The sequence below is a fragment of the Haliotis rufescens genome, unplaced genomic scaffold, assembly GCF_023055435.1.
Source record: "Haliotis rufescens isolate VD_foot unplaced genomic scaffold, xgHalRufe1.0.p SCAF_10, whole genome shotgun sequence".
Classification (NCBI taxonomy): Eukaryota; Metazoa; Mollusca; class Gastropoda; order Lepetellida; family Haliotidae; genus Haliotis; species Haliotis rufescens.
The window spans coordinates 31,210,160-31,238,095 of NW_025963780.1; the positions used below are offsets into that span (position 1 = coordinate 31,210,160).

The window sequence follows — 27,936 nt, forward strand, 5'->3', positions numbered from 1 at the left end:
TTTTTGGTCAAAAGTCATTTTATTTTTTTCCTCATTTCAGTTTTTTACGCAGTTGATCTGGTTAACGAACTACAAATAATATAGAAGTCCTAATGATAAGCAATCTCTGCTAAATGCAGAGTCCATTGTACGATTCAAACAACGTCAAAAGCATGTGTTTTTGAATCGCTATCAAATACCAATGATACGTGTTTGCAAAAAGATGATTGTTGCATCGGCCACAAACACATGCAAAAGCAGGTCAATTGTTCACCTGCAAAGTCATTACTTTTTACATTGATGCGTCAAATCTGGAAATGTCCTCCACATGTCTACCATAACAGATTTTGAAAGCCTTACTAAGGCCTTGAATGTTGTAACGCTGATCTAACAACTTTTGAGCAAAACTTGTATCACAATATTTGGGTATGTAGACTTCACCAAAGCCAGGGGTGGTGGGGTAGCCTAGTGGTCAAAGCGTTTGCACGTCATGCTGAAGCCCCAGGTTCACTTCCCAACACGGGTTCAACATGTGAAGTCCATTATGGTGTCCCCCACCGTGATATTGCTGGAATATTGTTATCAGCAGCGTAAAACCATACTCACTCACTCATTACAAGCAATGAAGCTTTGTCATTGTTCTACCATCTAGAATATCCTACAATCCTTAAACAAAAGAAATGTTTATTGGGCACTGGCATGTCACATTAAACCCTGTGCATCCGTCATTTTTATTGCAAAAAAATGGAAAATTCAAACATCCCACATCATATGAAGCAGACACTGATATACATGCTTGACAATTGACATTGTCTCAAAGAATTGAGTTCACTGTGTGAGCATTGTGTTTGTTGGTCTTCTAGGTGGAAAAAAAATATACCTCCCTCATAAATTGCTTTAAAAAAAATAATAACATATTTTCTTGAGTGTTGAGCACACATTTTAATTTTTTTTCAGAAGTGAAGCAGTGCAAAGGGGTTGCGCATTATACATGCCACCATAAGATCTCAGGTATTTTTCCCCCATGGGTAACAATCCATCCAACATGTATACCGGAAATCGAGTGTCAACAAATGGAATTAAATACTGATACATTCGTCTGTACTATTTTTATATTTATATGAACATTATTACATTAAATGAACATGGAATACAATTATATGAATTGTTACATATGTATATTTACTTCTATCATTTTAATATAGGCTATAAAGTCATTCAAACATGTCATTTTACGCGAAATCCTGTGTGAGGTAATCTCCCCTGCTCACCGTTATTCACAGTATATTAATAACTCTCTCTACAGTTTTTCCACTGGGCCTACAGTTTTTCCACTAGGCCTACAGCTTTTCCACTGGGCCTACAGTTTTACCACTGGGCCTACAGCTTTTCCACAGGACCTATAGTTTTTCTACTGGGCCTACAGTTTTCCCACTGGGCCTACAGCTTTTCCACTGGGCCTACAGCTTTTCCACAGGCCCTACAGTTTTTCCACAGGCCCTACAGTTTTTCCACTGGGCCTACAGTTTTTCCACCGGGCCTACAGTTTTTTCCACTGGGCCTACAGTTTTCCCACTAGGCCTACAGTTTTTCCACTGGGCCTACAGTTTTTTAAATTTGCTGGCCCTTAAGGCTCTCAGTTTACTCTGCTGAGTTTCAGACACTCGACCTGCATCATACTGACTTTTGTCTGGACAATACTACATCTGGAGATGACAACTCCACACAACCCTTATATAAACATGCACAACTAAACCACTGTACGGAGTACAGTCATCCTGTTATATGAGGTACTGAGACAAGGGGGTACACCAGGGCACACACTCCGTCACAGTGGTGACTCAGCATAACACCACTGCCACAGGCTAATTTGCATATCACGTGACCGGACTTTTCTCTTGTTTTTAAACAAACGCGCTTTTTCAGAAATCAGTATAGAACGGACTAATGCAAGTATTTGGGGGCACTTTCCTTTTTTTTTTCATAAATATATAGATATGCTACTACAACTGCGACAGTGAGTTGCATGACAATATATATTTATGCATCAAAGTGACCGTGTCGCTAGCTCTCCGTTGGGCTTTGATGACAGGATGTGGAGCAATACAACCAATGTAAACATAGGATAACTACGCAAAAACAAGTAGATTTTTACGTATTTGCATACTTTCTCAATGAAAGTTAACCATTCTTTGACATTTGTTTATGAAAATGTGTAGACTTGTCAAACATGAAACGGATGAAAAGCATATGCAATATCTTGAATGGACTGTGAAAGATGTGACGAATCGTCACATGGCGCTGGCCTGTGGCAGAGGTACTATGCTAGCTGGCTGCCGGCCGCATGGAACTCTGGGTAGGAGAGCGATGAGGTACTGAGACAAGGGGGTACACCAGGGCATTGTATTCCACAATACACTTTGGGTTGGAGGATCAGGATGATGGACAGTGAGGGTTGAGTAATAAGTTCTAAGCCTCAGATGGAAAGAATTGTATAACAGTGAACACTTCTGTTGTGGACACGATGTTGATGCCACAGAGGTATATCCACAAAAACTGGAATGAATTGACCAACTTCTCTCTCTGTGACAAAACAGACTTGTGACCTTTGGAAACCAGACACAGTTTGTCTGGTCCTAAGTTATGCTGGTTTTACAGTGCTAGCCCACAGAGATATGCTGCAGTGTAACATGGATACCCACTCAGACACAGTATGCTGACTCCAGGTCAAAAAGTCCTTGTTTTAGCTCTTAAACACCATCGGGGCTGACCAGTCCTTGTTTTATCCCCTAAACACCAAGGGGGCTGACCAGTCCTTTTGTTTAATGCCAAGCACCAGGTATGGTAAGAACAAGAACCGTCTACTATTGCTTTACCAAAAAAACAAGAATGAACATTTCCCTGTCTAATAACAGCCTAGTATTGCTATACCACATAAACAAGAGTGAACCTTGCCCTGTCTAATAACAGCCTAGTATTGCTATACCACATAAACAAGAGTGAACCTTTCCCTGTCTAATAACAGCCTAATATTGCTATACCAAAAAAACATACATGAGCCTTTCCGTGTCTAATAACAGCCCAGTATAGATATACCAAATAAACAAGAATGAAACAATCCCTTCCCTAAAACAGACTAGTATCTCCAGTAATTCATGCTTGTTGTAAAAGCCGACTGACATTGGAATCATTGCTTGAGCTCTGTGACTTGGTTGACTGTCATATCTGGATGACTTGGGATGTTGGTCATGCTTGCAGTCAGTGACCTGGACTTGAATACGTACAGGACACAATGATAAAGCTGGAAGATCACAACATTCACACTCTCTGCTTCTAATACTGAGTGAGTTTGGTTTAGTGCTCCTTTAAACAGTATTTCAGTTATATCACAGCACATCTGCTTCACGTTGGAGGAAAGTCTGCAATGAGGCAGCTGCATCATGTAGATCTCCTCTTGCTTCAACTCTGCTCTGCATTATATCCTCAACACAAGCTGGCCTCTCCCCACCCTGAACAAATCTCCTTCACCCTCTTGAACTGGAGTTCCTACCATATGTGCCAGAATTTGTTTTTCTGGGGGAGCCAATTGAAAGCTGAAAGACAGGTCACATGACTTGAGATTATCCAGCTCCAGAGCCAGCTGGACCAAATCCCTGCCTCCAGGCAGACTGAAGATGTTCCAGTCCAGGAGCAGCTCCTCCAGATGCTCCTTGTCGCAAAGGGCACTGGCCAATGCATGAGCCCCCTCATCACCTACCATGTTTTCCCTCAAATTCAGATGCTGCAGGAACCTGAAAGACAATAGGCATGTCGAAAGGCGCTTTATGTTGTCATCTGCCAAGCCATTCTTCTGTAGACAGAGAAAGGTCACATTGGACAGGTTTTTGAAATCCAATGGATTGTCAAAGATGGACATTTTACCAAGGTCACAGTCCCATAAACTGACATGGTCCCATGCTGTTGAAGATCTGAATAGGATCAGGAGACTCTCACTCAGCCTGTCCGTGTCCCCACTCGTGCTGCTGCAGTCAAAGAATTGGATGTTCCTGCAGGCAGATAGCCTCTTGCACAGTTCAGGTGAGGACCTGCATGTCATGTTGTTGTTCCGCATTGACAGTCTCTTCAGACTCCCATGAACGGTGAGCTGCTCAGACAGTATGCGGACACCTTCATCCCCTATATTACACTCCCAGATGCTAAGGATCTCGAGGTGCTTCAGGGCAAACACCAGCTGACCGAGAACGACTCCTCCAGTATCACCCAAAGGAATGTTGTGAATTCTCAAGGCTTTCAGATGTGCCTTGGATATGAGTGCCGAGGAAAGTAATGCAAATCCACTAGACGAAATGTGGTTGCAACCAACACTGAAGGCCTTCAAATTGCCCATGTTTTCTATTTCCTTGACAAGAACCGGCATCATACTGTCTGTCAAGCCTGTGTCTTCTAAATCCAGTGATTCCATATACCGCAATCGAGACAAGCCTATTTCACCATCATCTAGATTTAATGAGCATCTCAATAATGATAGGCCCCTCACAGTGGCAGGATCCAGTGCCAATATTATTTGCTTTAACTCGCATGTTTCTAGACCTGAGTTGTCAAAAATGAAGTTGGTGATATGGTCATACTGGGGCAGGAATTTACACAGCAGTGATACCTGCTCCTTGTCCAGAGATGTTTTTGACATATCCAGCTTAAATGACCAGTCAGATGCTCTCGTGGAAGTGTAACATTTGGCTCGACGAGCATCTAAAGACAGACAACCAGCTGACTCGAGAGTGGTATCATTTTCTGAAGAGCCTGAATATTTGTGAATTAACGGTTCATGACTTGATGACATTGGCTGAGTTTTCTCTGCAGGCTCTTGCAGTTCTTCCACAGCAGCCTTGGCACTATCTGCTCTCCAAAAGGACAAAGTATCCACACTCTCCATGCACTGTAGGAGGTCAAGGAGGGCAATACATCTGAAGGCAAGCTGAAAGTTGTAATCAGAGGCTTTGGACGCAAGTGGTATCACGTTACCCTTTCCAATAAGCAGTGTCTCCTTTACAACTGTTATACCCTCTTCAAAAGCATGACTGTCAAGATTGAGCTTATTGATTAACTCAAATGTTTCGAGGCCAAAGTTGGCGCCAACTCTTTTCCATGTTTTCCAATGCCTGTCCACATCAGAAGACTTGTGGTGAGTAAGGAAAGATCTGAACTCAAAATTCTCTAAGACCACATTCAGATTGTCTTTGACTGCCGTGGATGTTTCATGGGCGTGAACTGAAGACATAAACAAGGCCACATCAGGGAAGTACAGAAATGAGGGGGGGAAACGTGATAACCATGGCAACTGACCACTGTAGCATGCTGTATATGCCAGGAAGATACCAGAGAAACTGAACAGACTGAAATCAACAGAAGAATCAAGTGTACCCATCGGGTCTAGGAACAGGGTCAGCGGCAGCTCATCAACCCTGAGAGGAAGGAGGTGACAAAGCAGATATGCCCTTCGAACTGACCCAGGGATATAATACATGTGACTCTGACCAGGACTTAAGGCTAACCAACCTAGGGACATCAGAGTATCTACTGGAGAGGATAGGCTAGGATCCAAAAGCTCTGCACGTATATTCCGACTGAGGACAAACTCCTTCTCATCAGCACCCCATACCAGCACATTCTTGTCTCCTGTTGCGATATGGACATTTCTCTCCCCCATGATAAAGGATCTTATCAAAAGATTCAACCCAATCTTAGTCAAATCATTCCTTACACTTTCACCAATGCTAAAGAATGTATGAAGACGATCCATGCTCTCCTTGATCATATCACATAAAGGCTTCGACAACATTGTCATCACTTGTTGTTGCAGTTCTGATTCGTCAAAGGTCAAACTGATCACTTCCTCAAGGAGTTTCTGGTACGAGGGAGGAAGTTCATCAAGCAGCATCTGTACGTTCGATGATTGCTCTTCACCCAACGCGTCAACAGGAGTTGCCAGGGCTGCCACATAACTGCTTGGTGATGGCAAATCTGATATAAATGAAAAATAGATAAATTTGCAAACCTTTAAAATATGAGTTTCTGCTACAGATTCAGCATTGGATGACAAGTATTTCTGTTGGTCGGCCATCGGCCCTTGTACAAAGTTGTTACAATAACATTATATATACTGGATGACAGATTTTAAAGCTAGAATTACATCATGGAGTGATATCACAACTTGCATGCAAACAAGAGTAATTATTTTCTATTAAATCACATATTGGATATGTTAGAACACAGCCTATATTATTATGGTTTGAGGTAATTGAATAGGCGTTAGGTCGTGTGACAAATTTTTAGAGGGATCCATGGTCATGTTGATTGCATCACAGAAAAACTAGCCTAGATGCTGTTAAGGCTTAAAAAAATATTAGAATTAGTTCTCAGGCAGTGACTTCTGAAAATATAGTGCGGTTGGGTGGTGTTTTTTTATTTTTTGGCTTGTCCAAACTAGTATGTAATTGAATAAACAGTTGTGAACCATCAACCCGGGAAAGGGCCTCCCTACATAAACAAGCATAGAAACTCCTATTGCCACCATGACCATAACACGAGATGCGCAGTAAAGCAGCGTACTTGTATAGGGAAGTAACTGTGTGCTATATTGGATCGAATTGTTTTTTAGTATTAGGATTTCTTGATTTCTTTGAAAATGGAAATAAAAACGAAACGAGACTTTATTATTATGTGGGCGGTGCTTGAGAACCAAGACTATTATTTTTTTTAGCCTAAGGTGTCTCAAGGACTCATTAATGCAATCATTAATCAAGACAACAAACAAAATGACAAATGTTTCATTGTACATTTCTGATAAATATAAGGATATCAATTCATGATAACCTGTAAGTAATTGAAAATGTTTCTCTGAAGAAAGGGTGTGGTGGTTAGCCCAGTGGTTAAAGTGTTCGCTCCGGTTCTATTCCCCACATGGGTACAATGTGTGAAGCCCATTTCTGGTGTTACCTGCTGTGATAATGCTGGAATATTGCTAAAAGCGGCATAAAACTCACTCACTCTCTCACAGAAGGATAATTGAATCTTACCACTGTACTCCAGAAACCTTTCACATTCAGAGAAATCTTCATCCGATATCGTAAGTGTCAGAGAGAGATTCATGACCTTCACCCCTCTGCTGGCAGCCTCCTTCTGGATTCTCTGTCTTGTTGCCATGGTGAGGATCCCCCGAGACAGAGCATCACGGAGTGCTCCCCCCTTGTACAAGGTCCTCAGGTTATGTAGAGACCGGACACTCCTGACTTGGAAGCTGAGCTCCAAACAGCCATAACATCCACTTCGGAATATCATGTCGTTCATCTGAAACACAGCAACACTAACATACAGGTCACAACCTTAAGGAGGGCATGGGGGCCCAGTCATCTAAGGCAATGCAAATTGCTGTGCAGAGTTGCCTCCCTTGGTCATTCCAGAAAACAATTTTGGGTTCGAATCCCAGTTCACCCTGATCGTTTCTAGGTTTGTCAGCACCATACCCCTGCTCGTGGGTTCAACTAAGTGGAAAACGTCTGAGACCGGCATCACATGGGGCTTTCCTCCCACATTAAGCTGACACGCCATGATATAAATGAATACTGTTCAAAGGAGCATTAAAAACCCAACTCACTCACTCACCAACTTAACTATAAGTTGTCTTTTTCTGTTACAAGCTCGTGAGTTGGTTACCTTTTTTTGTGCATATACCTTCTACACAGTGGAATCTGCCAAAAAATGTTGAAAGTTTAATTTGGACATCTTGTAGATAAACTATCATGATGTGAATACATTGTATTCACAATATTGTGTAGCAAACATCTGTCCACATTTCCAAAAGTCTATTTTCCTATTATTTGAATGAAGAGGTCACTGACATCAAACACCCTCTGCACAGGTAAGTGAAAATAAAGTGTTTTGAATTATAGTCATAGTGAACAGTTTTCATTGAACAGACGAAACTGCTTCAACTAAGTTATGTATTCAAATGCAAAGGACACGCATAATGAATACAAGGTATAATTAGAATTGCATCTAACAATATATTAATACAAATGTTTGACGATACAAGTCACTTGTCACTATAATGGAATAAAATATAAACATAAGTGTCCTGGATAAAAGAGACAAATGTTCAAACATTTTCAGACGAGACACTGGTAACCAATGTAACCACTCCATGCATCAACACAGACAGTACATCATAGTTCCATAGAGTTTATTGACTGCCTCTGTGGTCTAGTGGTAGAGTGTCTGTGTGGAGAGCGGAAGGTCCGGGGTTCAATCCCCAGCTGCGTTATACCAAAACACGTTAAAAGAAAGTACTTGTTGTTACCTTGCCTGATGCTCAGCAGTAAGGGGCTAAAACAAGGACTGGTCGGCTCAGAGTCAGTATACTGCGTCTGAGTGGGGTATTCATGTTAAACTGTGACATGGTATCTCAAGGGGCAGGCACTATAAAATCGGCATTAGTCCGGACTAGTACAAGCAGCCATACGCACACAGCACACTCCGAGTCGACCAGTCCTTGCTTAAGCCCCTTAATGCCAAGCGACAGACAGGGTGACAACAAGTCCTATCTTTTAACGTCTTTTGGAATGACGCGGCCGGGGATCGAACCCCGCACCTTCTGCTCTTCCGGCAGATGCTCTACCACTAGACCACAGTGGCGAACCCACTGTTAGTAACATACAGCAAGTTATAGTGGATGGCATCTAAGAGTCTTGAAACTACAGTAGCAATTTCACCAGCTTCAACATTCAAACTACAATTCCTCACTGAATTTGCAATAGTTAAGACATATTAATTTGTACTGTCAAATGCATACTATGTGATGTGATTGTTGTTCAGACTTGATTAATTACAGACTGCCGTCATATAGCTGGAATATTGCTGAGTGCAGCGTTAAACAACAAACCAACCAACCAACCAAATCATAGCCTGGATGCAGTGAATCCATCCCGCTTCCTCCCTCTTTTCCCATACAACATTTTTTCCTGACACCCAGCCAACACACGCCGTTGTCACAACGTTGTGGTAAGGTTTGGATTTGTAACGTCGTGATACAACGTTGTCACAACGTTATTTTAACATCATCGTGCAGCGTTATTTCACAACATTATAAAAACGTTGCACATTTACTTTGTGAAAACGTAGTGCATCGGACATCACACAACGTTTTGTAACTACATTTCTGAAATGTTGGTGAAACGTTATACAGTTTGCTTCTTGATAGTCATATAGGAACAGAACTGCTTCATCAAAATCAACTTGATTTTGTCAGAATACCAAGGCAGTAATACATTACTTTTCTATGTATTGGGCATTTGAATTTTCATCTCTTAATACTAAAATCTCCAGAACATAACTGCATCTCTCTATGACAATGTTAGTATTACGTTACATTGTAACATTATTCCACAACGTAACCATGGTAACAAAAACCATCTCTTAGTTTTATTTTTTTTAAACATATAGATCTATTTACAAAGTAATCTGTATACTAAATGTGTAATGAAAACTAAACTATTTCTATAACATGTCGCAAAATGTTTTTTGGATGTTTTTACGACAATTTGGCGAGGAATGGTCATGAGATAACGTTGTCACGACGTATATCATGCTTTTAACACAAAGTTATTTCACGTCGTTGTGACAACGTCCATGGTAGTCCATAGAATAACGTTGTAGGGACATAATATTATAACATTACCACCATGTAAAATACAACGTTCCCACAACGTAAAAATACAACGTTCCCACAACGCTAAATACAACATTATCACAACGTTGTGACAACGAGAATATGACATAACACAACGTTAGCCCATGACGTTGTGACAACATAAATGGGAGTCCACAGAATAATGACATATGGACGTAATATCCCTAATTTTACCACAACGTAAACACAACGTTTCTTTTATGCTCCCCACCCACTACCCACTATAGTTGTGATAAAGTTTGGCAACCCTCCTCTCGCTAATTTTTTCAAGACCCTAAAGTTCCTTAAGTGAATGCATTTTTTTCTTTTCATAGATGACTTCTTTTAGATCAAACATGTTAATATTACTAACATATTTGACGTATGGGATAAAGCATGCATCCGAGGTTTTGGTTGAAAATGTAAAACCACGAGCGAGGGAAAAGCCTGAGGGCCGCCTAAATCCCAGAAAAAAAAGAAAACATTGACATACCTTATAGTGAAACAATACTGTGTATCGTTGTATAAAAGGAATTCGCTCAAAGCGTGCGAGAGAAAAACCATGTGCAGCATGGACTAGCTGAAGTCATAACATGAAAAACTTAACAACTGCTCATCACCTGGGAAAACAGTGGGTTACAAAACTTAACACGATATACGTGGTTGCAGGTTCGATTCACGTCATGGAATTTTCATGCTAATAGAATTTTTTTTTACTTTTAACCAATCAAAAACAGAATTAGGTTCACATCAAAAGGCAAGTTTATAAAATGTTAATTATTGTCAACCCTAGGTGTTACAATTAAATTTTAAAACTTCAAAGCAGGTAAATTTAGAAGTGATCTATTTCAAAAGCCAGGTTTGGAAGAGATCTGCTTGAAAACCTAGGCGTGGAAGATGAGCTGGTTAATAAAATATGTTCATGTTATCCAAATTCCATAACTGTTACAATACCCAATCTCATTAAAATCCGATCTTTGTTTTCTCTACCTCTAAACTAAGATCTGAGGACATCCCATTACGGATCATAACGACCTTTCATCTGACCAATCAGAGCATCGCTTAGCAGATCATGAAAGTGACAGTTGTAATGCGATTTTTTATCGTGCAACCTAAAAAAAACCACACAGGGTATTCCGAACGACAGTTATGAGCTTCATGTCTGTATTCACACAATCTAGACAATCTATTAGCCATTCCAGAATGTTCTTTTGTCAGTTTTTAATTTTTCAATCCAGAATGTTTCGAAGCATAGTCGCCAGTTTGAAACTTGTGCCGTAAAGCTCAATTAACCCGCTTTCTGATTGGCTATTGCCGACTTCTTGTTAGTTATTCCATTGGCCGGTCAAAGTTTGCGAAAGTTTGGTCTGACATGTCCCATACTGGGATGTCCTCAGATCTTTGTTTAGAGGTAGCGAGAACTATGATCTGATTTTAATGTGACTGTTACAATACCTGTCCAGCAAATCGTAGAGCTTGCTCTAAGTGGTCGGGGGTGTTGACCAGCTCCTTGAAGATTCTGCTGATTACATCCCTGAAGATCTGGAATCTTTCAGCTGAGCTTTCTTGTTCTTCATCCACTTCCATGGGCTCTTCCTGGCCTTCAATGTCCATCACCATCAGAACCTCACCTGGGGTGAAAGTAGAACAGTAGAACACGCTTACCCTTTTGTGATCACCTGGTGTCATCACAAACTAATAGTGATCCATTCATATAGTTTTCATCTCTTTTTTGCCGTTTCTGTTTTGGCAAATAGTTGATCATAATTTACTGTATCTATTGTTTGAAAGGCATTTCTTAGAAGTTGATGGATGAGGCTGGACCGGACAATAGAGTGATTGACATCATAAGGATCGATCATGTCATTGATCCCAATTGCATGGATCGATGTTGATGATGTCAATCACTGGACTGTCTGGTCCAGACTCGATTATTTACAGACTGCCGTCATATAGCTGGAATATTGCTGAGTGCAACGTTAAACAACAAACAAACAACAAACCAACCAACAATGTAGACACAATCTTTGGTTAACAACTTCTTTAAGTACTGTTAAGGAGACGATGTATAATGCGCACCCCCCTCTAGCGGGTTCAATATTTTGAAAAAAAAGAAATTTGAATATTATGAGCAGACAAAATTTACACCGTACCCTTTCAGCGAAGTCCGGCAAAAGAAGGGTGCTGAGAAACTTCGTCAGTACAAATTCGAAATTTGAGATAAAAAATCACCAGACATGTTTATTTACCATTTAAATAGTATTTATTGTTCTGCTAGGCATTGTTTTATATCTAGGGATTAAGATTACCTTGTGTGTTTTCTCGTAAACTAAGCCGGAAACAGCAATCAGCTGTACACACGTTTTCTTGGAATCGACCGGTGATTCGGTCAAGACACACCCAATGATATAACTTTATAGGATTTTTAATGCAAGGATCGGCAACAATTGTATCTGAAACTATTTTTTTTATCAGGAATAACATATTCCATTATTTTCTTAATTATATGCAGCCTTTACTAAACATATTTAAAATAATAATACCCCTAAGCGAAGCCCGACTCCAATCTGGAAGCGATCCATGTAAGCAAACCCTACAAAAACAGAGAATATAGTCCATAGTTTCTTGTGTTAATTACAGGTTAATTACAAGTACTAATTGCCTGGTAACTATTCTTGAAAATGTCTGTTTACTACCATATGGTATTAACAATTTAACAATTACTTTAATTTTGCATAATTTTTGTTGTTGAGTTTTTTTATCTTTCATTAAAGAGTGGACAATTTTTTAATTTTTTTAAATATTTTGATATTGTTTTTTGGGGGGGGGGCTTTCCATCCAAGTCAACAAAGCCACAAGCCCCAAAATAGTGCTGTAGCTCACCTGGATATGGAGTCTAAAATGTCACCACAGCCACTTACAGAAAGTTGCTGTCAGTATTGCTTTTTCTGCATAAACACTGAGGCCAAAATATTAACAAATATGTAAAAAGTGTCTAAATTTCCACCAGGTTTCTTAATGTGTAAGAATGAACCTAATGTTGTAAAACATTGTTGCAATATGCAACAGTTAAACTTTCTTTACACAAAGTTTCAACTCTGAGCCTCATAAACTTTCTAAGGAGAATAATGTTTATAATGCACAAGAATGTTTCCATTTGTTTCACACAAAAACTAAAAGTACTAATGATTTGAATCTTTTTGTGTGTCATCATGAGGAGAACCATACATTCCAAAGTTTTGTTTCCATAGTCTTGCAATGTCAGAGAAGATGTGTACAGAAAACTCCACTTTTGATAACTTAAGCGCATTACAGTACATTTTGAACAGAAATGGCTGAGCAGTGGGCAGAAATTGCTTTTTTCAATATGGCTGCCATGGCAGCCATATTGAAAATCAGACTCAAACCCCGCCGGTTTTAACAGAATTCCAGTTATATCACGGCGTGTCAGCTTAATGTGGGAGGAAAGCCCAAAGTGATGCAGGGCTCAAACCCACTATCATTGGTTTCTGGCGTGCCCAAGGGACGCAACTCTGCACCACAAATCGCGGCGCCTTAGACAACTGGGCTACCCGTGCCGCCCTTAACTAATTTAGATGTTATCAGTGGTGGGAACAAGCTTGAAAAGTTTCAACTTCATTGGCCCAGTGCTTTCTAATGTTTACTGTGTGAGGAAATGGATTTTGAGAGAATTTAAGAGCATGGTCAAATTACAAAGGTCAATCAAGGACAAGATTTTAAATATCACCCCAAAAAAAACAAAAAATATATGCTGAACCCTCAACCAATGACACAAATACCATTTTACATGATTTTGAAACAAAATGTTTTTGTAAAGATCATAAGGAGTTTCAGTTTTCAGTATGATCATAGTACATATATCAAATCAAGGTCCGAATTAAAACACATTGCAAAACATGGTACATTTATGTTTAGCCCCACTACTAACTACACAAAAATGACTGAAACATGGCCAAAAAACGATTTTCAAAATGGCTGTCATAGTGGTCATATTGAAATTGAGACTTGAACCCCTTGAAAAATTGGGGTGTCATCATTGCTGAGAAGAAGAATGTGAAGTTGCAGATTTATTGGTCCAATTGTCTATGAGACGAAGATGTCTATGACAGACAACAGACAACGGACAAACAGGCCACAACAAAAGCTCGCTTGACCTTCAGTCAGGTGAGCTTACAATGAAGGCGTTACCTATTTTCCACAGTTATGTTCATGATTACACTTGTACTGTTTGTTTTTTTGTTCAACACTGCAATCAGCATTTCTGCAAGGTGACAGCAGCCAGTAAAAAATCAAGTCCATATCAGAAAATGCCAATGATGTTGTAAGTAAGGTTTGTTTGTTTGTTGTTTAACACCACACTCAGAAATATACCAGCTATACGACGCCGGTCTGTAAATAATCAAGTCTGAACCAGAAAATCCAGTGATTGACATCATGAGCATCGATCAACGCAATTGGGATACGATGACATGCATCAACAATGTCAGTGAGCCTGACCACCCGATCCCGTTAGTCGCCTCTTACGACAAGCATGATCGACTTTTATGGCAAGAATTGGTTGCTGTTGACCTATTCTACCCAGGATTTCACAGGTCTGTGAGTAATGATCCACGCCTTCAGGGTTTGACGACATGCAATGAACCAAGTCAGGGAGTCTGACCACCCGATCCATTGGCTCGTCTCTTATGCATATAGCAGGCAAAGGTTGCTGTAGACCTATTCTACCCCGGATTTCACAGGTCTGTGAGTAATGATCCACACCTTCATCGAAATACCTGCCTGCCCGACCGTCCGAGACGGGTTAATTTCAACTCAGGCTGCCAGACTTTCAAATCCCCCTGCCCGACGGTCGGGTTATATTTCATATGTGACAATATTCTAAATATTTCCCGATGATAATCATTAATTCACATGTAAAGATGAATGATAAAATGTAACCAAAAAGAAATCCTGTTAGCTTATCCTGAGAAACATATGATTATAGTGGGCAGGCAGGGTTTGGTCAGGGCTGGCAAGTATTTCAGCTAGCCAGTCCTGTGGTCTGGCTGAAATTTTTGGGAGTTTCATACCCTGCCTTCATGCAATGAACCAAGTCAGCGAGTCTGACCACCCGATTGGCTCGTCTCTTATGACTATGGCCAGCGAAGGTTGTTGGTGACCTGTTCTAACCCAGAAGGTAATTATCACTGTCTGACTTACGTCTTCTCCCCTCTATCTCATCAGCCAAATAATTGAGATTGATCTGAGGTTCCCGCAGAGCTCTGAGGAGTTGTTCCTCCCAGCCAGGCCGCTGTGTAAGTAACCGGAGCATCAGAGATGCAGCCTCAGTCCTTCCATGGTCGTTAAATGTTTCTAGTATACGTTCCTGCAAAACATGTTATTCTTTACAGAAAATCAACCAATCTGAAGATGCCAAATAACTCAAAGTTGGCACCACATATACTTACTTCCAAAAGAAACGCGTGTCGCAAAGCAGGAAATGTCTGTAAAAGAAAAGGTATTATATTTACCTTTTCGTTTTAGGACATTTCATACTTTATGCTGTGCATTTATTTTGGAACTTTAATTTGCCACAAGGCCTTATGTTTCTATTTTGTGGGTTTACGAGACTGACTGAAAAAATAAATCAAAATTAGAAAAAAAATAGAATGACTTTTGACAACAACAAAAATTTAGATGACTGTTTGGAATTTTGGAAATGAAAAAAACCGCAATATCTTATCAACACTGTTTGTTAAGAAATGGTCAATATTACTTATGAACATCTTCATTCTAAAAAAAATACAAATCAATATCTTTCGAAATTGTTTCGCGTTTGTATTTCAATGATAGTGTGACCTACTAGTCATTTCATACAAATGTAGCAATCACAAAGTTGAAAGTGATTTGTATTTTTCTTCAACCACCTACACTGATTTTTAAGCCAATTGTTTTGTAAGCAAACTAACAAAAAGCAAAAGGCCTAAAATGTAAAATATGTCATTGTGCATGCTGGATACCCTATTTTGAAATAAACATTGAATTTTGAACACGTCTCAGTAATGGGCCAAAGACGACATCAGTCTCAGAAGCTGCTGTTGCCTCTGTGATAAATTAAATAGTCAAAATCACTTTCTTGGGCTTTTCCCTCCCTCGAGGTGATATATCGTCAATGAAAACCAGGGAGGAGTCCTATAACCATAACATAACATCCCTCAGGCCTTAATTCATAATAACCTCATCAAGTGCACATGCTTGGTGATTTAAGCTTGTTATAACATCCTTCACATAAAGACATGTCACCTGATATAAACATATTTATTTCCATAAAGTGGAGGGATTGGCAAACAAGCAAATTTTGCTTATCTGAATGCCTCTCCCAAACATGATACATATACAAATAGCAATGTATTGATAGTGACATGAGAAATAGCATACATTATATAATTGACATTAAAGATAAGTATTGTTCTGTAAGTGTTTAATTACTGGATTATCTTTCGTAACTACAGCTACGTCATTATTTACATCCAGCACAACAACATCGCAGTATCATATTGCAAAGCCAACATCTCAGACAAAATCTCTAAATCGGCAGGAAGATAGAATAAAACTGTGCACTGATTTCAAAATTTCAAGATTTGTTGAAGTCGTTAAATGTGAATTACCATTTAGAATTGAATTTAAATCATAGCCTTTTACGAAATACACTCTTCCAAAAAAGAAACAAATGCACAGGTAGATTTTAGGAAATTTATTGTACCTAATAAAGTCGATATATTTAATTTAATATCATTGATCTATACAATATGACACACCATGACACTACCGCCACCGAATTTGTTGAATTCATGTACACAATGTGGGGCAAAACGCTCATTTCGACGACGATAAACATAATGGTCTTCCATCTCGCCAGTGAAGAAGAAATCATGATTCATTGCTAAACCATACTCGTCTCCAGTTTCTCAATTTCCAAGGCTGTTAGGTGTGGCACCAATGCAAGCGTCGCTGTCGGTGGATCTGTTGCAAAACAAGGACAATAACTGCAGTCTCCATAGCTGTGGCATTGCGATGATGTGGTGGAACAGTTGAATGTGGCGATCCTGTGCAGGGGTGGTAACTCTTGGTCAGGCGGTTCACGGATGGTCTGCAGTGGAATTGAACTGTGTGTATCGGTTCCAAAGACGGCATGGTGCTGTGTTGGGCGTTGAAGTGGTGTGCAACAGAAGACTGTGATTCCCCTCTTTGGATATGTCCCATATGGCCTTTTTATAGCCACTACCACGAGCTACGATTGCAATAACTTGCACGTGCATTTTGCTTTACTGTTTCCTCCATGACATTTTTTAACAAGTGTGAAATGATGCCGTTTAAGATATTGCAAATCGCCAATGGCTGTGTTTTGATGCACCGTTTGTCGAATATCAGGCCACCAACATTTTCCAGTAACATATATCCAATTTATATACCAGATTTTTTGTGTAGTCAGGTTCAATGCACTACATACTACCTGTGTGTTTCTTTTTTTGAAGAGTGTAATACATATTTTGCCTTTATGTACTGTTTAAGGGACACGTAGGAAAGAAATGAAGTGCATCTTCCGTATGATAGCCACATAAACATCTCGGGCTGTCGGATATAAATCTGGCAAATTTGTCGGTGTTAAGATCACTGCAGCCAAGCCTGAGGCGGGAGTGTATAACTGAAAGAATCTTGATCCATAATTTACATTAAAGTATATACCATTCTTATCATTGCTTTTCATAAAACTTTTAAAACTTCCAATGCTACTGGCATTTGTGTATTCAATAGGTATTGAGTTCTAAATATTAACTGTATCTGGAATAAATGATTTGTTACCTCATCTGCCCGAGTCAAGCACTCGATGTAAAACCGGAGCTGGAGGGGATGAACATTCTCAACGAAGCTGGGCCGGATCTTGCTGTACAGCCTGTCATGAGGTCGGTCATTCTTACATGACTGGTGGAACATTGTAGCAAGTGACATTGAGTTTCAGCAGCAACCTGAAAAGAAATACTGCAAATCTTGAAATTAATGTGTCTCCAAATAAATACCCCCAGTCCAAACAGTGACTCAACATTAATGTGAGTAGAACTCTTGACCCCAGCAGTGTCAACTCACTGAAAGCCCTGTGCGTAATTCCTTATCTTTGAATGACATTGTTATGTACTTGTTGTTACAACTGCTGCTCAATAAATAGTGATGTGGAATATATAGTTGTTTGTGTTTATATTTAAGTTGGTATTTCCGCTATTACCAATATGAAAAGTGTTCAGTGAGGCCGTCTTATTGTTGATAATCACTTTGGAGGCTTAAATGCAAAGTTTAGTTAAAACGAGCAAAGACCACTCGCATTTTTCGCATTTAATTCACGCTCACGTTAATTTCAAGATTTACAGTATACTGACAGTAGCAAGTGATTCTTCATGGTTGGGGGGGACTGTTCAGTTGTAGTGAGTGAGTGACCATCTCTGAGATCAGATGCATGATCTTGTGGTTGAAAAGTGATTTGGCTCTGACTCATTGACACCTCAAAAAGCTTTTACCATGTTTACAGGGTTCAAGAACCTGTATCAGATTGCCAAAGTCATGTTGAAAATACTTTCCCGGTGCCTGAAGAGCTCACTTAAAGGGCAAATAGCGTGAAAAAAATTATTGTGATTTTATTCCAAATATCAACTTTCGAGGAAATATTAAGTCAATTTCCGAGAGAAAAACAATATTAACATTTGTAGAAAGTGTTTAAATGTCCAAGTGAAAATTCTGAAATCCCACGCTCCGTAATCGGAGGGCAAATAGCGTGAAAAAAATTATTGTGATTTTATTCCAAATATCAGCTTTCGAGGAAATATTAAGTCAATTTCCGAGAAAAAACAATATTAACATTTGTAGAAAGTGTTTAAATGTCCAAGTGAAAATTCTGAAATCCCACGCTCCGTAATCGGAGGGCAAATAGCGTGAAAAAAATTATTGTGATTTTATTCCAAATATCAACTTTCGAGGAAATATTAAGTCAATTTCCGAGAGAAAAACAATATTAACATTTGTAGAAAGTGTTTAAATATCCAAGTGAAAATTCTGAAATCCCACACTCCGTGATCGGCTTCCAAAACAAATCTATTTGGGTATGTGACCATCAGCTGCCGGCACTGCGGTGTATGACAAATGTTTTCACTGGCTGATATTTAGATTTGGTTGCAGCGTCTCCCTCTACTATTAATAATCTATCTTGTGATGCTTACCATCTATATGTTCGCAAGCAGTTAGCCACAACTCAAACATCCATCAAGAGGTGTGGCTATTTCTATTAATCCTAAAAAAATAACAATTAAGCATGGCATACATTGTTGTTTGTGTGAAACGACCGTTGATCTCAACAATGTGAATACCGTATTCGACGTAATAGGCGCCTAGGGCGCTCTCAAAATTAGAAATAGGGGGCTCTTATTAGAATATTATTTTGGTGAAAATAACAGAGTTGAAAGATAAATTTCGTGGTTTATGCTGACAGCCTGAAATGTTTATCTACGACAGAAATATTTTTCCCAAATTTAATTGCCCATAATTAAGGGTGCATATAACACACGAGTGCGTATTCTACGCGAATAAATAAGTCTTGTGTACATTGATCAATCGGAAGGGGTGCTGATTTGGATTGTTCACTAGCCAATATGTTAGCAAATATCGCTGTGGGCACTTATTATGTTGAATACGGTAATTAACATATCCTTTAATTTCTGTAACTATCTTTTTATGACTAACTGTTTGGGTACAATAAACCTATTCCACCTATTGAACACCTGTCAGGGATTAATCCCCAAGTAGACAACCGAAGGCATCTTCATGTTTTTACTAATTCTTGGCATAAAGTGTAGACAAGGTAAGCAAACAGATGAGCAGACAGAAAAGCCCTGTAAAACCAATAACAAAATCTGTCGCAGGCCTCATCGTTAAAATTTTGCAGCTTGTCAAACACTCGCAACCTGTTTTAACCCAAGTGGCAGATCTTTTTTCAATTTTGGGACGATTTTCATCCGTCAATTTCCATCATCTGTTTCACGCTACTGTCAACGCGCATGTTGACAGGGAATTAGCTCTTGCGGGAATAAAGGACAAAATCGACATCACTGTCCCGGAACGCTTTATGCACAACATGTAAACAATAAACAACAATTCCACAATGAGCGGAATACACAAACACAACGGTGAGCGGACCTTCCAGCTCAGGCATGAGGTGAGCGGAGCTCCAGCTCACCTCAGGGCGTTTCCTACGAGCGGCACATCCTGCTTGAGGTCGTCCCTACACCAGCACTCGGAATACCAAGCTTACTAACACCGTGTAATGGTAACACATACAGTAAACTACGGTTATAACGAACACGCTTAAAACGAACTTTCCGATATAACGAACTTACTTGTTAGCCCCGGCCATGTGTTGCATATTTGCTGTACATATGCTTATAACGAACTACGGTTATTACGAACTAAAATGGGTGGTCCCTTTGAGTTTGTTATAACCGTAGTTTACTGTATATGGTAATGAACAACAATGGACAGACAATGACGTTGCTCTGGACGTGGGACTTCTGGGGGTGATGAACCAACACAACTCAGGGGATGAACAGTTAAGGCAATAAATGTCATACTATAAATAACAGTAATTAACAGGAAGTGATACAGTACCCCAGGTTGGCTGACAGTCAATAGACAATGAAACGATGGTGAGGATTAACAACAGGGATTAGCGCCTAATACATAATGACAATTAACTTATGCAGACATGCACATGTCATGGCTACAGGGTAATTAGCCTTTTAAATCAAATGTTCTTCAGACAATGGTTGTCATAAATCAGTCGCTATGACACTATTGTCATCTCTCATTAATTACTGTTATTCCTAATTTATGGCTTGGTTCAGATACAAAGAAGGTCTTACTCTCAGCCTAGCTTGGGCTAGGCTCGGTGCTATGGAGGTGAGGTGAAATTGGGTTTAACGCCGCGTCCAAGATTATTGCACTTATATAGCAACGTGCATGCACGTGTGTGTGTGTGTGTGACTGCTTGTACTAGTCCGGACTGATGCCGATTTATAGTGCTAGCTCACTGAGATACCATGCTGCAGTTTAACATGAATACCCCACGCAGACACAGTATACTGACTCCGAGCCAACCAGTCCTTGTTTTAGCCCCTTGATGCAGAGCGCCAGACAGGGTAACAACAAGTACCATCTTTTAACGTGACGCGGCCGGGGATCGAACCCCGAACCTTCCGCTTTCCGGGTGGACGCTCTACCACTAGACCACGGAGGCGGTCCGGTGCTATGGAGGACCAATACAACAACCACGACCACCATGCGCTCACATGGCACATGTGTCTCTTCTACCTGTGTATAAAAACCTGTATATATATCGCAAGTCATCCTAGCGTAGAAACATTTTCATTTAAGTTGTTTAAATGTTTTACAAGTTCATACCAGCTAAGAATGCACTCAAAAGTCTTGTGACCATGCAGTTGTACCCGCCCTAACATTTCTCAGAACTGATAACAATATCAAGTATATCGTCCCTCCCATTGACTATAATTCTCGTGTACTTGTCAGCAATTCTCCGTACATGACTAAACATTTTCAGTGACTGTGTTTTTACACAGGCAAATCTCAAATTCCCTGATAATGAACCTCCAGCTAAACAGCATCATTCTGATGTGTAAAATTTCTGTCTTTGTAATAAATGCTCAGGATGTCAAGGATGTCCTCCTCTCCTTAGATACAGATAAATATCCTGGTCCTGACAGGAAAAGAGTACTCAAAATGTCTGCTTGGCATTCATCAACTCCCTTGAGTATAATTTGCAACACTTATAAACCTATTCATTGGGATCTCTGTTAAGTAAGAGAGTTCTTTCTATAGACATTAAAACCTGTTGTGAGGTTTTACTTTCAAAGTAAAACCCATTAAGAGGTTTTACTTTCAAAGTAAAACCCATTAATAGGTTTTACTTTCAAAGTAAAACCTATTTTGAGGTTTTCATTTTCGCAGGTTTTACTTTGAAAGTAAAACCTCAAATCCCAGGTTTAACCAAGTAACTGAAAAAATGACAACAAGTCGCAATTCAAAATTTTAATTCAATTAAAATTAAATGTCAGGTTTACATTTCCGCGTGGACATTTAAAAGCGACCTCACTGGTGAAAGGACAGTGAGGTTTCAAAACATGTGCTTTTAAACAAGTGCTTATCAATGCTGCACAAAATGCACGTGCAGTAACTGCTAGCCATTACGTCACAACTACCTCTATGTAACAGTTGGATTGTTTAAAGTTGAAAATCTTGTAAAGCAAAAAAACACCTTTAAAATTTGCAAATTTTCGCTTTGAAAAGTTTAAAAGAAGTGGAATATTGCAACACAAGCATTTAGAAACCGAAGATTTCACTTTCATTTAAAAGTAAGTATTTTAGTTGAACGCTCTTGAACGCCTGGCAAGTCAGCGAATTTCACGTGCAAGATATGATGTCACGTCTTCAAGGGAGCGCTATAATGAAGCGCCTCATTTATAGATGCTCGTTATAACATTTAATCAATTAAGACGGTTTATAAGTATGGAAAAACACTTTCCCTCAGTTTTGGTAGACAGAGCATGCCCTCGGGGTCAGGAAAAAACGCAGGGGCTCTCTTCGCCCCCTTGGTTTTTCCCTCTCCCCAGGGCATGCTCTGTCTACCAAAACCAAGGGAAAGTGTTTTCTCCAATACATCCTTACATCAGGCGTTCCAATTAAAACCAGCAGAGAGCTACACAGCTATGGAATTCAAAACTATGAAATAAAGTATGCGCCGCATTCGACATAATAAGCGCCTAGGGTGCTCTCAAAATTAGAAATAGGGGGCTCTTATTAGAATATTACTTTGGTGAAAAACAACAGGGTTGAAACATCGTAAATTTCGTGGTTTATGCTGACAGTCTGAAATGTTTATATATGACAGATATATTTTTCCAGAATTAAGGATGCATATAACACACGTATTATACACAAATAAGTAAGTCTTGCGTACATTGATCAATCGGAATCAGTGCTAATTGGGATTGTTCACTAGCTAATAAATTAGCAAATATCGCTGTGGGCGCTTATTACAACGAATACAGTACGTGCTTTAAATAGCTATACAAATAACAGACAAAATCACCATGAGTTTGCATTGTGAGGATATAAACCTGGTGGCGTATTCACGAAGCTGTCTTAGCTTAGACAAATCTTAGCGACTTACAACAAAAATTACGACTGCCATAAGCTATTCTTGAAGCTGTCTTAAACCTATCGTAGCCGTGTCCCAGCTTCGACAACTATCGCAGCTAATACAGGGAGCTCTCTTCTGTTGGAGATAGAAAGAGTTTTCCCGTGACGTCATAAGGGAATTCCCTCGACCTACATTGATGGGCAGACGATACCTGTCATCTGCGCGCCATTGACTCACCTCCGAAAAATAAACGCATCAGGAAAGTAAACTGGATGCCTATCGAAGAGGACATATTAATTCAAGAAGTGGAGAAACATCATCACATTTTATTTTCGGCGCTTTGTATTTTCGGTGGTACCTGATGCATTAAATCATGCAGCATGTACCATTTTTGCAGTCTGTGTGATTTACTAATGTTTGGGTCTATGTTAGTTTTCTTTCGTAGGCCTGCACATAATCAAGCCATTCTGCAGACAAAGACGAGTGTGTTTGCTGTAAAACACCACTTGGGATTGTTACAGCTATATGACGGCGGTCGGTAAATAATCGAATCTGGACCAGACAATCCTGTGATTGACATCATATGCATCGAACCATGCAATTGGGATACGATGACATGCATCAACCAAGTCAGCGCGCCTGACCACCAGATCATGTAAGTTGCCTCTTATGACAAGCATAGTCGCCTTTTACGCCAAGCATGGGTTGCTGAAGAGCTATAATTCTACCCCGAATCTCAACACATAAGTAAATAAGTTTACTCCATGTAATACTTACTAATGCAGAGGTCCAAGTATGCTGTGTATTTGCATAACATACGCAAAATATATCACCATTACCCAATTAATTCTGAGTTGCTTGTATACAAAAACGTACAAAAATGCATGAGAAACTTCATACACCTAAAAATATCACAACACTGCGTAGTGTCATAATGTATACTTTAGGGCTAGGACGGACAAGTCGTGTACTCAGGTCGGAGGGGTACTGAGTTTAGGACCCAGGTACCCACAGGACTGCCCGGACCGGTGGTTAGTCACGTGATGTGCAGGACCAGCTGGTGCTATAGTGCATTTTGCTAGTCCCAATCTTACATTTTGTACATTTCTCTTAAGTCAACTTCAGTGTAAGGATGATCAGATGTTTAAGATATGTTTTGCCAGGGCTGTGGTTAAAAGAAAATCCCAATCAAACATTTTGTACCTATCACTTGAGACCTGCAGTGGGTACCCGGGTAGGGTCGGGTAATAGGGGTGTGTGTACCTGGGTGTTGTAAATTTGGGCTAATCCCAGCCCTAGCAATAGGGGGGTGGGTACTCGGGTAGTAAATTTGGACTCGTCCCAGCCCTAGTAAAAGGGGGGTGGGTACCCGGGTAGTAAATTTGGACTCATCCCAGCCCTAGTAATAGGGGGTTGGATACTCGGGTAGTAAATTTGGACTCGTCCCAGCCCTAGTAATAGAGAGTTGGGTACTCGTGTAGTAAATTTGGACTCGTCCCAGCCCTAGTAATAGGGGGGTGGGTACCCGGGTAGTAAATTTGGACTCGTCCCAGCCCTAGTAATAGGGGGGTGGGTACCAAGGTAGTAAATTTGGACTCGTCCCAGCCATAGTAAAAGGGGGTTGGGTACCTGGGTAGTAAATTTGGACTTGTCCCAGCCCTAGTAATAGGGGGGTGGGTATCCGGGTAGTAAATTTGGACTTGTTCCAGCCCTAGTAATAGGGGGGTGGGTATCTGGGTAGTAAATTTGGACTCGTCCCTGCCCTAGTAATAGGGGGTTGGGTACCCGGGTAGTAAATTTGGACTCATCCCTGCCCTGGTATCGCTTTCAATGTGTGTACCTGTATTTCAAATCTTTATTTACAGGCATCACACATTATACCAACATGGACTCTATGGCAGTGAATACTGCATTAAAATGGTGCTACATCCCACTTATTGGTAACCAGTATATAGCTGTTGTGAGTCTTTTTGACATGGTTTAACAGATGCAAATTAGAAGTCACCTGAAACAGCATTTTAAACAGAATTATTTTTAAAATATGTCTACTCGCTGTAGTAAAATTAAAATTGAATACCTAAAGAAAACTATCAATAGCCAATGTGAATGATAATGAGGGAGTAAATACTCAATGTATCAAAACATTATCAGGAGCCCTGCTAAGACCTGTAAACAATCAGGCTTTATGTTGAATACCAATATTTCTATTTTCACAAGTAGGCTAATACTCAACATTTGACAGAATATCAAAAAAGTCCCTTTAAAAGAAGTAAAGTATTTGATAAAGTCAATCTCATCACATTCAGATATTTGATCCTGATACAGTTCCTTACATCGTGCATCTTAATGAAAGCACTATGCATAGACTTGTCAGTCCAGCCAAAATATAATTCCATCCTCGTTCGGCAAGGGTGGAAACTGATTTTTTTTATAGTCAGTATACTTCCCTGCTTCAGGAAGATGCCCTGTATGAAGCTATGTGGGTACCTATAGGGATCATCATTTTCCTGAGGCAATGGAGTTTACTGACTATAAAAGTCCAGTTTCCACCCTTGCCTAACTGGGCTGGAATTTCTGGGCTTGATCGCAGTGCCAACAGTGGCTATTACCTCCCTTCTATGTCCCTCCTATTGACCAGTCAGATTCCACCTCTCATACTACTTGCATTTGCTTCAAGCAAATTGGTGGCGCCCCGTCAAGACAATCTGACCAATGATCAAGATCTATATTGTAATAAAACGTGTCTTACCTTGCGGAGTGGATCAAATCGCATCATCAAAAGAGCTAACTGACTATAAAAGTCCAGTTTCCACCCTTGCCGAACTAGGCTCGTATTATGGAGTTACATTTTGGCTGGACTAACGAGTCTATGCATAGTCCAATCAAAACCGCGCAGTGGAATCGAAATCCGGTTCATAAACTGTCACACAGATTTCGGTGGATGGCAGGATTTGCAAAGCATGTGCAACACCAACTCGGTGTAAAGAGATATTTTCTAAATCTTTATCAAGGTGCTCACTTGATTTGATGCATTTTGCAATGTAAGAACCGTTTTATCACAATATAGATCTTGATTATCGATCAGATCATCTTGACTGGGCGCCGCCATTTTGTTTGAAGCAAAATTCAAGTGATATGAAAGCTGGAATCTGATTGGTCCATAAGACAGGCTTAGAAGGGACATAACTCGTAATAGCCACTGGTTGCGCTACGATCGAGCCCATGAATCCAGCCTTGTTCGGCAAGGGTGGAAAGAGGACTTTTAAAGTCAGTTAACTCTCTTGCCTCGGGAAGATGATGGTACAGTTGCTTTGCAAATTCCGCAAAGGACCGAAATCTGCATGGCAGTTTACAAACCGGATTGTTATTGGACTATGCATAGACACGCTAGTCCCGTCAAAACATAACTCCATAATTTCAGCCTAGTTTGGCAAGGCTTGAAACTGGACTGGGAGGAAACAGTCAGCGAACTCCCTTGTCTCGGGAAGTTGCATTTTCCGCCCAATCAAAGTGGAGGTGTGTGTGTGTGTGTGTGGGGGGGGGGGGGGGTGGAGTGCTGTCTAAAACAATCTGGTTTCAATTCTTTACCACCTCTATTTGGAAACGCTGACATCAATAGAAAACACCAAACACAAATATACCCTCAATAGCACACCCTTTTTTGTGTGGAAGACAAGTCTCTATGAAGTAAACGCTGACCTCAATAGAAAATCAAACACAAATATACCCTCAATAGCACACCCTTGATGGTGTGGAAGACAAGGCACTGAGAAGTAGATTAGAGTGGCAGATTAGAAAGTTGATCTCACATGAGTGAGTGAGTGAATTGGGTTTAACACCGCTTTCAACAGTATTACAGTTATATCACGGCGTGTCAGCTTAACGTGGGAGGAAAGCCCGAAGTGATGCAGGTCTCAGACGTTTACCACTCTAGTGAGACCCACAAGCACGGGTATGGTGCTGACAAACTAGAAACATAATCGGGGCAAACCGGGATTCGAACCCACAATCATAGGTTTCTGGCATGCCCAAGGGATGCAACTCTGCACAGTGAATTGGGGGGCCTCAGACGACTGGCCACCCTCATCTCACACGACCTTCTGTGGAGGTGTTCTTCATCCATAATGCAAATCAAATGTTGTCATATGGGAGTGGAAGATCTGATTTAATGAGACAGTTGATCAAGTGTATCATAAAGGTCTCCTTTATAAACTAGGTATGCATTGTCCATTTTTGAAATGTAACAGATCCTCCTTATCTTACAATTTGCTCACTTGACTCAAAATTAGTCTTTGTGGAAATACCCCTACGAATTTCATTTTCACTATTACGCAATTGTTCTCATGTGAAGCTCAGAATTTATCAATCAAACCTCTGGTTTCGTTTATTGTTAATTTAATTTATGCGAGTTATACATACGTTATATGTTACACAGTTAATAAGGGCACCACACAGTTGCGCCACCCCCCCCCCCCCCCCCTCCCCCCCCCCCCCCCAAGTGATACTTGTTCAAATATTTGCCCCCCCTGTCAAAAAAAGTTAACTGCGGCCTTGTGTACGTACGTTTCATTGTATGATAATTTATGAGTAAAAACGTAATTGATAAACATTAACTGGAGCCCTACTTTGCCTCAAATACAGAAACTGATAAAGTTATGATAAACTTCTCCTTCGCCTTACCTGTGATTGGGGAATTCTTTAGCTTTATCTCAACACCGAAAAGAACATGTCGATTCATTCCATAACCATAAAATCAAATGTTCACTTTCGAATTTCGTAAGTGAATCTTGGAAATCCCCAACAGGAAGTAGTTACTATTTATAGCATTCGCCACTTCTCGTGCCTCTCCGCAACCTTCAAATCGTTTTTCCCGGAATCATTCGGGAGGTCGCGACTGTGAACAGCTTAGGAGTTACTTCCCTTAGAATCTCCGCTTCGTAATATTATGACTTGTAATACCATTGAGATCGGTACAACC

At 40.2% G+C, this 27,936-nt stretch overlaps 1 protein-coding gene across 1 annotated transcript; it reads right to left on the minus strand.

Annotated features, from left to right (window-relative positions):
* Positions 1-901: 901 nt before the first annotated feature.
* Positions 902-27,769, minus strand: LOC124135081. Its single transcript, XM_046500281.2, has 6 exons — positions 27,639-27,769; positions 17,567-17,730; positions 14,924-15,089; positions 11,159-11,334; positions 7,056-7,326; positions 902-6,000 (listed from the first exon to the last, which is right to left on the minus strand). Exons 2-6 carry the CDS (start codon positions 17,711-17,713, stop codon positions 3,455-3,457), a joined length of 3,306 nt encoding a protein of 1,101 aa, XP_046356237.2. The 5' UTR covers positions 17,714-17,730; positions 27,639-27,769; the 3' UTR covers positions 902-3,454.
* Between the last annotated feature and the right edge of the window lie 167 nt (positions 27,770-27,936).